At 37.8% G+C, this 13,788-nt stretch overlaps 1 protein-coding gene across 4 annotated transcripts in view; it reads left to right on the forward strand.

Annotated features, from left to right (window-relative positions):
• Nucleotides 1-13,788, forward strand: part of CTNNA2 (catenin alpha 2) — a 524,203-nt gene that overhangs the window by 97,234 nt on the left and 413,181 nt on the right. For all 4 annotated transcript variants that reach the window (XM_072862258.1, XM_072862257.1, XM_072862259.1 and 1 more), the window contains one exon: nucleotides 10,255-10,450. In XM_072862258.1, coding sequence (XP_072718359.1) covers nucleotides 10,255-10,450 — 196 coding nt within the window. The remainder of the gene's footprint in view (nucleotides 1-10,254; nucleotides 10,451-13,788) is intronic.

Here is a 13,788-nt window from a genome sequence, read left to right on the forward strand (position 1 = left end):
GTGCTAATTGTGCAGAGATAATTACAAGAGTTAATTATGTAAGCTGTTAGGAGAAAACTAACTGTTATGATTTATGGGCTTAGGACAGTGGCAAATTACTTAAGTTGATAGAGAAAACTGAAGAATGATTATTATCAAGAAAAGGAGTTATATTAAAGACTGAATCATGCTCAGCAGAACATCTTTGTCCGCAATTATATTGGTGTAATAAGGAAAAAGACACAGTTTTTTACGTAGTACTAGAGAATAAGCACAAATAAGAAAAAAACCAAACAAGTAGCTGCTTCTCTGTTTTGTATGTGAACGGAGAAGTAGTAGTTTGTTGAAAGTATTTTCGACAGTATTTTGCTCAATAATATCTTGTAGTTGGATTAGGATTACCTAATGAGCTACTGCGGAGAGCCATATCATAAAGTAAGTTTATGGTGTGCAGAGTTGGAATATATAAAGCAGGGTCCCATGTGTTATTGCTCTGATTCTGGATGGTCAAAGTGAAGAAGGTCACGAACACAGTGTTCAGGTCTGTTCTCTGCTTCATTTTCAGCAAGGAATTGAATCTGATCTTCCCTACAGCCATGCCAGTGCTTTAACCCGTAATGCAGTCTGTTTCTCTCACAAAGTATTTTGAAAGGTCTCTGTTTCATCCTGCTGCCAAAGGAAACAAAAAAAGAAAACCCAACCCTGAGACAGTAAGGAAAATGAAATTCTTGTTTTCCAGAGAGCTGTAGTGATTTTTTTCTTTGATGAAACAAACTTCTTTTGGAAACAGGAGGATTTTGAAAAACAATGCTGAAGGGGATACCATTAGTATAACCAGTGAGGCAATAAGATAGTGCATTCGACTGGAAGGGTAGCCTTATACCTAGAAGCAAAAGGGCCCTTACGCTAAAATGTCAGGACTGTCTTTTTTCAGGCCATTGAGTGTTTCCAGCAGCTTGGTGATATATGAGTGTATGAGAAGAGAGGAATAACTTGTAGCTGTTCACATTCAAGAAATGCCCTTGGGAAAAACATGTAATATTTACTTGAAAATAAAGGGGACATAGGGGAGAATAGTGAAATTTCTTGCAAATAATTAACGATCTTTCAGAGAAACCCTTTTACATTGATTTTACATGTTGCAGCCAAACCAAAGTATTTGTGTCCATGGTTTCCATAATGTACATGTTTGCATAGCCATGTTTGATTCACCTGCTTTGGTTTATTAAAAACAAGCAAATGCATAAATGCTGTCCACCCTCTGAAAAACTCCGATGGCCTCTGTCATTGTTATTTAAAAATCATAGAATCACAGAATCGTAGAATGGTTTGGATGGAAGGGACCTTGAAAGATCATCTGGTCCAGTCCCCTTGCCATGCATAGGGGTATCTTCCATTAGGATCAGGTTGCTCAAAGCCCCGTCCAACCTGATGTTGAATACATCCGATGATGGGGCACCTACAACTTCTCTGATCAACCTGTTCCAGTGTTTCACCACCCTCACCGTAAAAAAAAAAATTCTTCCTTATATCTAATCTAAATCTACGCTCTTTAGTTTTAAACCATTGCCTCTTCTCCTATCACTACAGGCCCTGGTAAAAAGTTTCTTTCTGTCTTTCTTATAAGCCCCCTTTAAGTACTATAAGGCTGCAATAAGGTCTTCTGGAGCCTTCTCTTCTCCAGGCTGAACAATCCCAACTCTCTCAGACTTTCCTCACAGGAGAGGTGTTCCAGCCCTCTGGTCATCTTCATGATCCTCCTCTGGACCCACTCCAACAGGTCCATGTCCGTCTTGCGCTGAGGACCCCAGAGCTGGACGCAGTACTGCAGGTGAGGTCTCCCAAGAGCAAAGTAGAATCACATCCCTCGACCTGCTGGCTGCACTTTTGATGCAACCCAGGGTAAGATTGGCTTTCTAGGTTGCAAGCACACATTGCTAGCTCATAGCTAATTTTTCACCTACCAGTGTCCCCAAGTCCTTCTCCGCAGGGCTGCTCTCAATCCTTTCATCACTCAGTCTGTACTGAAAAAAATAATAACAAGGCATCAGGCCTAGGTGAGTGATCAGTGACAAACCACAAGGATTGGTAGTATCATAAAGAAAAAAAGTGCATATCAACATGTTCCTCAAAAATTGTCAATATAAGTATATTTTGGAATGTTGTTATGGAAAATCTCGAGTAATGCAATTCAAGCAGATATTGAGGAAAGAGAGGGGCGGAAGTATTACAGTTCTTCAGCTTTTGGCCCATGCATTTCAGAGATCTGTAGGGAAGACAGTTTAATTCACAGAGCCAGGAATGTTCTTCTATGAGCTGTAGCTGCTGGCTGGGGATTAATTTGATGAGTATGTGATCTAGCTCTATCCCCTTTCACTTCTAGCATCCCTGCCCGCACATGACCTCTGCAATAGGGAAATCCATGCTAATAGAATTTTCTGCTTTTAGCAAAGACATCCTCACCTTTCTTTTGTGCTGCTGGAGCTGTGTAAGGAAGACTTAATTCGGGATGGGACTGAACTATTAATTAGTGAAATTCTGTTTTTCCAACAGAGATCTGTACTAGAACTGTGTGAAACTTCTTTAATAAAATAAGAGAGCAAGGTTCCCTAGTGTGATCACAAAGCCAGGATCATTATGGGGTTGCCAAATGAGCTTATGGTAATTATCAAGTGATATATTTGATAATCGTACAGAATTTTGGGTGAGGTCTGCATTAATTAGTAACAGAAGCTGATAGAGACATTCTTTCCTTTGTACCAGCATAGGTGGGATAAGATATTTAAAATAAACCAGTTAGCTTTAAAGCCATGCCAGAAAACTGAGCTATGTTCTTGTCTTGTCTTTTTGCTTTCACCTTTTTTTTTTTAACACTAATACAGTTAAAATGTTCTGGGTAGACACTTCTGAAAAACTCAAGAATAGTGTTAATAAGATAACAGGTTATTTTTTTTTCTTTTTATCATACAACTTATATTAAGTTATAGGTTGTTGTATGGCTTTTTTAAAAGGGAAAGTAGCTAATATGCCATGGGTTTTTCTGTTACTGGTATAAGAACTCTTCCTCTCCCAATACGGCTGACTTTTCTGAAAGGTACTTCTAATTCTGGAAGAGACTGCTGTCTTAGCATTTCAAACTGGTAATTTAAAAGAAGCTGACACAAGGTGGGCAAAATTGCAAGATTCCAGTTTTTATGAGTGGTTTTCTTCCTGTAAGGGCTGTGTTACTATGCAGAACCCAACCTGTTAGTGCAAAGGCTGGAATACAGAATTGCCCTTGCCCAACCCCAGCTTAGCGAACGATTCCTCTCCTCGCTTGCTGCCTTTCGGTCGTATGAATCTTCTGTCTGTTGCTGTGTGATGGTTCAACTTTGTTTAGAGAGAAGAAACCCCCACCATTCCAATTAGCACACAGTTCATTGATTACAATCCTTCTTTGGGAAGTGGGAGATCTCCTTTGCATCAGGAGGGTCCAGACTTCTACTTTCCTTTGCTGTTTTTATTAGGCCACCATATTACAGTTTCCAGAATATTTTAGGAGACCTTAAGTAAAATCTGCTTTATAAATGAAAATTGTAATTTTTCTTTACATCCAGTTTGAAGCTCTCTTTTTTTCAACTTGTGCCTGTCTTTCTTGTATTGGAGGGCCCAAAACTGGACACAATATTCAAGATGTGCCAGAACACACTGCTGGCAGCTTGCTGACTATGAAGATCCCTCAGGTCCCTTGAAGTAGATTTGCTCCCCTTATTGTCTTATTGCCAGGGGTTCCTCCTTCACTGGTGCAAGACTTTACGCTTGTCCTTGTTGACTTTTATAGGGTTCCTCTGAGTGACAGCCCTGCCCTGAAGCATATCGACTGATCCCCCCAGTCCATCATCTGCAACTTGATGAGAGTGCCCTCCATTGCTGGCATCATGTCATCTCTATCCCTAATATGGAGATTAAGTAATCTAAAACTAAATGCAGAGGAACACAATACATACTCACTATAAAATTCTTTCAGTAGTACAGTAAGTCCATGACAGTTTTCTCTGACTCAATGAGTAAGGAAGGTGACCATGAATGTTCACAGAATAAGGTGCTCAGCTTTCTAGGCAGAGCAGTAGCAATTACAGTAGGGATTTCTAGCTCATGGTACAAGACTAGGAAATTTGGTCGTGTTCTTTGGAAAATATTTACATTTGGGAAAGAATATATGCACTCTTTGTGTCTGCTCTCAATGCTTTCTTTCCTACATATGTCACTTCAGCATCCTGAGACTTTCTCATTCACTCAGAAATTGTAGCTTTCAAAACTTGTAAAAGTTTTTAGACTTTTTTGCTGTTCTCATAAGTTCGCATGATCTAGTTTTGATACGCCACTTAATTTTTGAAAGTATACATTGGGAGTAGGCCATGTTGGGCTGCATCGTTCTGTTTATGTTTACTCCTATACTTGCAGTCATTGATAAATTCAGAATGTGGAGGTTTTTTGGAAGGACATGTATCTATATGTGCAAATTATAATATGTGGCAGAGATTTCAATTTATACTTTTGTTGAAAGTAGCTGAAAGATGCATATGTTAAATTAAATCTGGGTGCAGTGCGTGTTTTCTTTTTCTTTTCTTAAGGAAACTAACCTCCAGACTTTGCTTCTAGACTGTCTCTGAAATGAATGAATAGTATGATTTTGATCAAATTAGTTTGAGACCCTGATTCAGCATAATAATTAGTTTTATCTTTTAAGTTCATTTAAGTGGATGTGATATTGAATAATTTTCCAAGCAGACTGAAGTGTCTGGAATAGAGAAATGAAATTAAATCATAGATAGGAGACGTGATTTGTACAAGGTCAGAGACTTGAGTGACAATGCTGGGACTAGAACAGATGTTTTCTCTCTGCTCTCCTCATCCGCAGAACATGTTACAGCAGGAGATGGTAAAGTGTTCCAGTGGTGCACACTGAAGATTCTATTGCTCTTCCGTGTCTTTGTAGTTTCTATTAAGAAATAGTTTTTCATTAATCTGTATCAGCCTTTTCTTTGATTTTAGAGGTTTTGTGGGTTTTTTTCCTATGGAATTTGTTGTCACGGAAAAACATGTTAGGTCTATCTCAAAGTGCGTAACATTTCAGTTGATTTTTTTTTTTTTTAAATAGTAATGTGAAAAATCTAACTGCTTCTGCTGGTGTTTCCTAACCTAGAGTGTAAGAGAAAAAAAAAATTGTCCGGTCACCAGTCATTTTAATTATTGAAGTGGGTTCTATCAGCAAAATCAGGAAATAAACTGTCTCCATTTACTTTTAAATCTGTTTCAAATATTTAGAAACAAGAAAGCAGGCTACTAGGATTTCATATAAGACCATGAATATTTCCAGATAGGAGCGTCCCCAATATAGCCTAATTATTGTACTAATTTCAGATTACAGAACTAAATTTAAAATAGCTACATACCTGAAAAAAAAAAAAAAAAATCGAGAATAGTAACCAACTTAGTTTAAGGGGCATTCATTCACTTTCTTCTTATTGTATTAAATGGAATTTAAATATATATAAAACTGGTCTGAGTGTCCAGTTAAACTCAAGATTTGTCCTTCATTTTTATGTGAATGTTCTTACCTGTGTGTGCCAGGTCACCTCTTTGTAAGCAAAATAAAATAATAAAAAAAACCCCCACAAACTAGCATCTGACTGCTGTTGTTGAGATAGTAGTGAGATGTTGCTATTCATGTATTTCATCTTGGTAGATCTCCATTGTTTAAAATGTATAAGCCTTTGCTTCAAATTTACAAGTCATTGAGGTACATAGGCAAGCAATGTCTCTAGCACCATTTGTGAGCTTGTGCTCTCTTGCTAGCACATGTCCTATATGATTTCATGATTATATTTGAGTCTGAGCTTTTGACATGCTAGAGATTTTGTGGGGTTTTTGTGTTTTTTGTGGTTTTTATTTTTTAATGCTAGAAACAAAACTAAATAAATAAGCAAAACAGCAGCAAAACTTTTATGAGGGAATTGGGATCAAGATGAATACACCAGCATTTCCTTTTGAAAAAAGGTTATTTACTTTGGGGATGCTGTTTTCTACATGTCTGTTATCCGAAGTGATAGCAAAAGTCTCCGTCTTCTGCGGCAATTAGGAATTCCCTGTGCGTTGTGCTACTTCTGGAGTCGCAGCAGCTCAGTGCATTAGCACAGGTTTTATGTCAGTGCTGGTTCCTCTTCATCTCTAGGACCTCGGTACATCTAGGAGGCATGTACCAATGCTCTACACAGACTGACAGAGAGAGTCCCTACTGAGAAGATGTTGAGCACTGGTGGGCACCTTTAAGTGATTTGTTTGTATTTCTGCATATTAGTCAGCATAGGACAAAGCAATTTTCCTATGTTTAAAAGGTGTTAAAGAAAATGTTATTAAATATTTTAATTTATAATTATTTCAATATATTTTGGGAAGTTCCGATAAACTTTTCTTACTGTTTTATGGTGGTTTAGAATTGCTTGCATTTCTGTAGGTGTCCATAATTAGATACCAATGTACTGGGAAGAGCACTATTTAAAGCTGAAACAAATACTGGCTGTGAGCATACTTTCTTTAAAAACAAACCAGTCTCAGCTTTCTTTCTCCCCCCAAGAAGGGTTCCTTTATCTTTTTAAAATGGACATAGATATATTTTTTTGTCTGTTTCTGTTGTAAAAGTGTACTATTAAGTTATTTTGAAAACTCCTTAGTTTTATTACAGGTATGGAGAGAAAAAGCTCCCAATATATGGGCCAAAATAGATCAATATTTATTTCTCACTTCTTGATTTAATTGCACCTGTGATGTGGCTTTGCAGGCACCTCAGAGCTTGCTGCATGAGGTGCCCGTCTCCTAACTAGTCCCTTCTTGGGAATTCAGCAAACCACTCTCCATAGTCTGGGTTACAGACACCTGCAGTTCACTCTGACTGTGTTAGAAAATCTGAATTTTGTGTTCATCTTTATGCTTTCTTGCAAAAAAATGATAGTGATCACTGATGACCAGCCAGCCCCCATTAAACAAAACACACACAATTAAAATTAATGTCTGTTCAATCAATTACTATTTTTCCTTTGCTTATTACATGCTTACCCATTCAAGAAATGGATTTTTGCGGGACTTGCCTCATACTTATCAGTTTTAGGAGGAAGGCCTCTCTTGTCACTCAGCGCAGTTGGTGTAAATTAAATCAGCTGTCGTGGTTTAGCCCCAGCCGGCAACTGAGCACCATGCAGCCGCTCGCTCGCTCCCCCCCGGTGGGGTGGGAGAGAGAATCGGAAGAGCAAAAGTGAGAAAACTCGTGGGTTGAGATAAAAACAGTTTAATAGGGGAAGCAAAAGCCGTGCACGCAAGCAAAGCAAAGCAAGGAATTCCTTCACTCCTTCCCATGGGCAGGCAGGGGTTCAGCCATCTCCGGGAAAGCAGGGCTCCATCACGCGTAGTGGTTACTTGGGAAGACAAACGCCATCACTCCAAACATCCCCCCTTCCTTCTTCTTCCCCAGCTTTCTATACTGAGCATGGCGCCATATGGTATGGAATAGCCCTTGGGCCAGTTTGGATCAACTGTCCTGGCTGTGTCCCCTCCCAGCTTCTTCTACACCTGGCAGAGCATGGGAAGCTGAAAAGTCCTTGGCTGGTGCAGCAACAACTAAAACATCTCTGTATTATCAACGCTGTTTTCAGCACAAATCCAAAACATAGCCCCACACCAGCCACTATAAAGAAAATTAACTCTGTCCCAGCCAAAACCAGGACATCAGCATATTTACTTTTCTGTCTAAGTACGTTTTATTTAAAACTGCCTGGAGATCATTGTTGTGTTATGAGGGCTGTACGTAAACTGCTTTGTTGGTTCTGCTGAGACCATTGTTGTACTAGTCAATCCAACATGTAGCAACATTTTGTTAAAGAACATACACACACACACTATATATATATCTATATATAAAAATACATATTTATATATACCACCACCATTTTGGAGATTATCACGGTAAAATATTTATTCAGGATTTATTTCACTTAATTTAGCAATCTAAGACCTATTTAAGGTCTTAGAGACCTATTGTTCTCAATCTGATTTTCTAGGTTCCCTTCCTCATCAGTGGTATCTCATTGGCTGTCTATCTGTAGGCACAGATTTATCGTATTCTACCACAGCTGTGGTCCCTATTCCCATTCATTGACTGCATTAGTTCAGTACTTGTAGGTGACCTTACGATAGATGGGTATTTTTTTTGTAGGTCAAGTTGGGTGAAAAGAATCCCGCCTGATAGTTGAATCGTGCACAGAAGGAACAGTCTTGCAGACTTACAATCCAGTAACAGTGCTTTTGATGATTTTTAATGGGAAACTAAAATTTTAGGGTACCAAAAGAAGTCTGCAATCCAGCTAATTTCTGTGTCTTCACCAGACTTCAGCAGTTCTTCTGCCAGCTGCAACTTCTTTGTGTTTGTGCTATTTCGAGCATTTTTTTTAGCTGTAGACCCCTGCATCTGTCTAATAGAGATCTATGAAACAGTCTGTTTTGACTTAAGTTATTGACCACCTTTTCTTTACTTCAGCTCTTTTTCTTCTCTGTACTATCTGAACTATTCTGGCAGTCTAGTTCTAGTTTGTTCAATAAGTCCAAATAATTAAGATCAAGTTCTGACATTATTCTCTTCATCTTTGGGTCTTCTATGTGAATTTCAGCATCTGCTTAAAAAATTATATTGCCTGCTGTATGTGAAAGCTTTTTGTAGTCATCCTGATGATGTGCTGGACAAATCCATTCAATTTGCTGAACCTGAGTTAGGTTCCAGAGGCAGCCTAGTTTGTTTATTTGTAAAATTCTAAAATCCTTAAAGAGACAATGATCAACCACAAGAAGATCTTCAGGAAATTTAATGAAGAATAATTTCAAGGGAAAACTAGTAAAGAAAATATTATTTCTAAATATAAATCGTGGAAAAAAAAAACCATGATGGAAGAATATTACCTTCGTGTAGCCAGGCAGACTCCTTCCTGAAAGCAAGCTCTGGAATACATTTTTTTCACCCAATAATTCCATGCATATGCTTATGGTGTTTTCAAGCCCTGATCATCTCTTTTTTTTTTTTTTCTTCCTTCTTCCATAGTTTATAGTTTTTAGATGTGATTTGAAAAAAAAACCACTAGCTCAAAGAGCAAAAAAACCGTAGCACAAACAGCATGACACAAGGCTCTTTGGTCACAACCGTACCAAACACCTTGCCATGCTCCTTGTAATAGGGATGGGCTGGCAGTGAATTTTTTATACTTTGTTTTGAAAGCTTTTCCTTTGTAGTGCACTGTCTTTATTGCAAAGAGTTTTATTTCCTTACAGTAAATTTCTGGGTTAGCACACCGATACGTCACTTCAACTGCCCTGGTTTGTATGGTGGTTAGGGTGAATTGCAGCCCTGAGCATTATGGATCCATTCCTATTTTTTCATGCATTTAACACCTAATGATATCCGATTCAGTACTCCTGTTTTACAGAAAGGCAGCCTTTTACTGCTGGAGTGATATAAGATATTTTTGGTCCAGCAAAAGGCTGTAGTATACACTGTGCTGTATTGTTAAGCTTTGTGGTTAAAGTTTCTAATCAGTTTATTGACAGCTCAGTAAGGAATTCCTTTAGGAGATTCTACAAACATGGAAGCAGATTTTCTTTCTTTTTAAATACTGGGGAGAAAGTGGGATCATTTCACTGCTGTTGCCAAGATATTATAAATATACTGGAGCAATACTAAACTGAATAGTTTTAACCTGTATAATCTTTGCAGCAGGAGCTATTCATTCCTTAATGTCTGGGAAACAGCCACAATGTTTTTATCACCACTTGAATGTAACTGACAGGACTTATCTCAAGGGACGATTGCTTTTTGAATGGTTTCTGACCCATTCTGTGTTAGGTTTTCATTTTATTGGCTTATTCATTTTTTTAAAATGCAAAACAATGACAAAAATGATGCTTTAGCACCAATGCCCTTCCATACCTCTTTCTTATCTTTCTCCTTCACTCCTTGACTGCAATTTGCTTAGCCCAGACTAAATAGACATTAAAAGGAAAAAACCTTTTTTGAGGTACGTGCTGCCATGCTTTGGATTTTAAACTTTAACTGTTATTCATTCAATACATGTGACCATTACATGGTTTCAAGGGTAAAGAAAATAGTGGGGGTATTGAATTAGGTGGCCATCTATTGTGCTCTTAATAGTTGAAGAATCCTTCAAACTGACAAAAACTTGTTTTTCTTTCCCAAAGGTAACAACGCTTGTTAACACAAGCAATAAAGGACCATCTGGCAAAAAGAAAGGGCGCTCTAAGAAGGCTCATGTGTTGGCTGCTTCGGTAGAGCAGGCCACTCAAAACTTTTTAGAAAAAGGAGATCAAATTGCTAAAGAGAGCCAGGATCTCAAGGAGGAATTGGTTGCTGCTGTAGAGGATGTACGCAAACAAGGTAGGTGGAACAAACTGCTTAACTGGCTAACTCTTTTATTTGATGCTTTTCAAGATTTCTTCCAAAACAAGTGTATCAGCTCCTCTGATAATATAATTAAAACTGTGTCCTATGTTACATTATATCTGTAATACAGCATATAAGTATTAAAATAGCTATACCTTTGGCAATGTGTATAAAGAATGTTCTAACTTTGGTAAAAAAATGTGGTTTTTTTTTCCTTTTAGCTGCTCTATCACCAAATAGTAAACTCAAATATTACTTAGCGGCCACGCTGCCCAGTGCCAAAGCTTATTGTTTAATTTTCAACTTGCTTTTTATTCTGCTGTGTAACAGAATGACGTGATTTTTCACTTTGCTAAACGTGAGCAGTGGTTTAAAGCCTGTGGATGCAAATGTACAATTAGGATTCTGGTGCAGACATTTCTGAACAATCTGACAATTATAAATCAAATAGTACAGCACTGTAGAATTACTTGTGGTTTCAAGTATATATTGAAATATATACAAAGGTTATAAAAATCTGAAAATATACAGATAATAGCAATATTAAACCCAGGATTTTTTCTGGGTGTTGGTGATAACAAGATAAATATTAACACTAGTTTGCATACTGCATACTGCAAGTGTCAAGATACGCAATGTTACAAAAAAATTGCGTGGCTGGGCATGGGACTCAGGTGTGGGATAATAACATTTTCCTTACTGGCAGAAATAAACCTGGTTTTGCATGATTTAATATTTGAAGTTTAAATTGGTATTATAAGAAAACTGCTTTCAGATAAGGCTTTGAAATTTTAGAAATATCATGGATATAATCTGACAATTTTCCTTCAAAAGGTAAAATGTATGTCAGAAGCTTTCAAATTTACGTGTGTGGTAGGGGAAAAATATGTTTTCAATATATGCTCATAACAAAACTTTTCCCTTTTATTGACTTTGATTGTAATTATCTTTATTGCAGCAGAATTAAGTACCTTTCAGGTTTTTTTCATTGTAAATGCCATAAGCTAAAGATACCATCTGCCAGTATCATCAGTCCTGGGTTTTAGAACAAGACTGGTGGATCTCCAACTGAACTTTTGAAAGGAGTTTAAAGGGTCAGGTATAAAATACTAATTTTCAGTGAGTTAGGCCCCCAGCACTAATATGATGGTTTTTTTCAGTTCGTGAAAATTGGGCTCAAAGGATCATAGGAGCAGGCAGGGTTAAAATCCTGTATACATAAACACTGACTTGTGAATATTCCAGTCTGTTCTATCCCGAGGCTATTTCTTCCTCCTATCCATGACATATACATTTAGTTTCACGGTTTTCCTGTTCCTATGTGTTGTGGTTTTTTAATATTGAATTGCCAGTACATCATAATAAGTTGCGTATTTGCTGTATACTCTCTGTATAGTGTTACGCCAGTATTCGGGGTGGGTGTGTTCGTGTTGGTTTTGTTTGGTTTTTTTTTGTTTAAATTTAGAATTTCGATGCTGATGCCTGGTTGTTCTGGCATGCAGTTTCATTTGTCAGCTACTTCAGTTTCCCGTTGCTTCCATTCCTTATTTTCTGTTATGTCAAATTCTACTACAGCATCTCCAGCGCTGACGCCAGTGCCCTTGTTCCCTCTGAATTTATAGCTCTCTCCCTTTGGGGCTGCAATGCTGGCTGAGTTTTGCTAGCTTCTCCCAGGGAGCCTTCTCCTGAGTCATCGACCTAAACTGTTGCATGCTCTCTGATCTAGGCAAATATACCACATGCATTAGCATGGTATCAGAGCTTCTTATTATCTTTCTTTCTCATTGTATTAGTTAACAGTGATTTCTTTGTAGTTTTTTGCTTTTGTAAAGCTAGACGCATCTGAGAGGATGTGGTGTGGAGACTTTTGGTTTTCTTCTTGATTGAATTTCTGACTTTTTAATTGATAATAAGCCTTTTATTTTTTTTTTAAATCTATATTTAAAAAAAAAAGATGCAGGAAGCAGATAGGAAAAAAAATCTTAAACAGTAGTACGCAGAATGATGCAGACATTCATCTTTTGTCAACAGTGCAGGCTAGAAAAAAGTCTGTCAGAAAACTGGAGCAGCTTTTTTGGGTCTGTACAACATGAGTCCATAATGAGGAGAGCAGGAGACACCAAACACCATTATTAGCACACACGAGCCGCGTAAACTAGACCAGCCTTGGTGCAATGTGAAATGATACGTTTAGCTCAGTGACATAAAGAGCTGGATTAATGAACTGAGGCTGTGTTTTGCCAGAGTATTGCTAGTTGGTTTTCTGGCAAAATTCCAGCTTGGATAATTACACCGTCAACCTCAAAACGTCTCCTGCAGTTACAGCTGGCTCTGGTGTGCTCCTTATTTCTTGCCCTGTATTGCTGTATACTATTATATGCTACTATAGGCAGTTGTTGCAATTCATCCCGGAGAGAGTTGCTTTCCATTGATAGGTATGAAACGAATGTACTGTATCATTTGCAAAATACCGTGGAGTGAACCTGAATGGAGAGAATATATAGCTTTAAGATGCTTGTTACTTTAATAATGTGAAGGGTAAAATATATTTGGATAGCTGTATGAAACTCTCATGATCGACAGTTTTGATATACAGAGTTGAGTGCTAAAAAAACAACCAAGAGCAAAAGATAGATTTTTTTAATGTGGTGGGTTTTTTTTATTTCACATAATGTTATGAAAAGGGGTAAATATTTTATGCATAAAGCTCCTAACTGTGTATCTGTGAGTGTATGTATTAATCCATAATAATTCCATAACAGGAATATTTTGGCCTCATAGGTCTTAAAAATAACAAAATAGCAAAAATAAGCTTTAGTTCAAAACCCTCTAAGTGAAATTATCCGATTGCTATGCCATTGAATACTTTGCTGTATGGGTATTTGTTCTCATGTTGTCCGAGCTGTGTAAAAGATCTCCCAGATGGGGGACAGATGAGACCTGGGCAATGCTGATGTTTGTCGTTCATGTTGTCTTGCATTAGAGGTGAGGGAAATCAGACAGTCTTCTGCATATTGAATTTTTGGTAGGAGTGAGATTTTTGTGTATTTTTTTGGTTACAGTAACCCTAAGAAAACTACAAAGCCTGAGAAGTGCGGGAAAGGGAAGGCAGAACTCACAGAAATAAGAAATACAGTCTGGGGAGGAGAACAGAGGCATATGTTCTCATAGCATAGGTGTCTAAATGCAGCTGGTCTTTTATTGATCATTAGAGAAGAAGGAAATTCCCTGTGGAGGAGACATTCAGGTTGTGATTCACACAAAAATCTACAAAGAACTGCTGGTCCATTGGGCTCAGGCCTGATTAAATTTATTACGAAACAGTCTGGGGT

The sequence above is a fragment of the Ciconia boyciana genome, chromosome 5, assembly GCF_034638445.1.
Source record: "Ciconia boyciana chromosome 5, ASM3463844v1, whole genome shotgun sequence".
NCBI classification, from domain to species: domain Eukaryota; kingdom Metazoa; phylum Chordata; class Aves; order Ciconiiformes; family Ciconiidae; genus Ciconia; species Ciconia boyciana.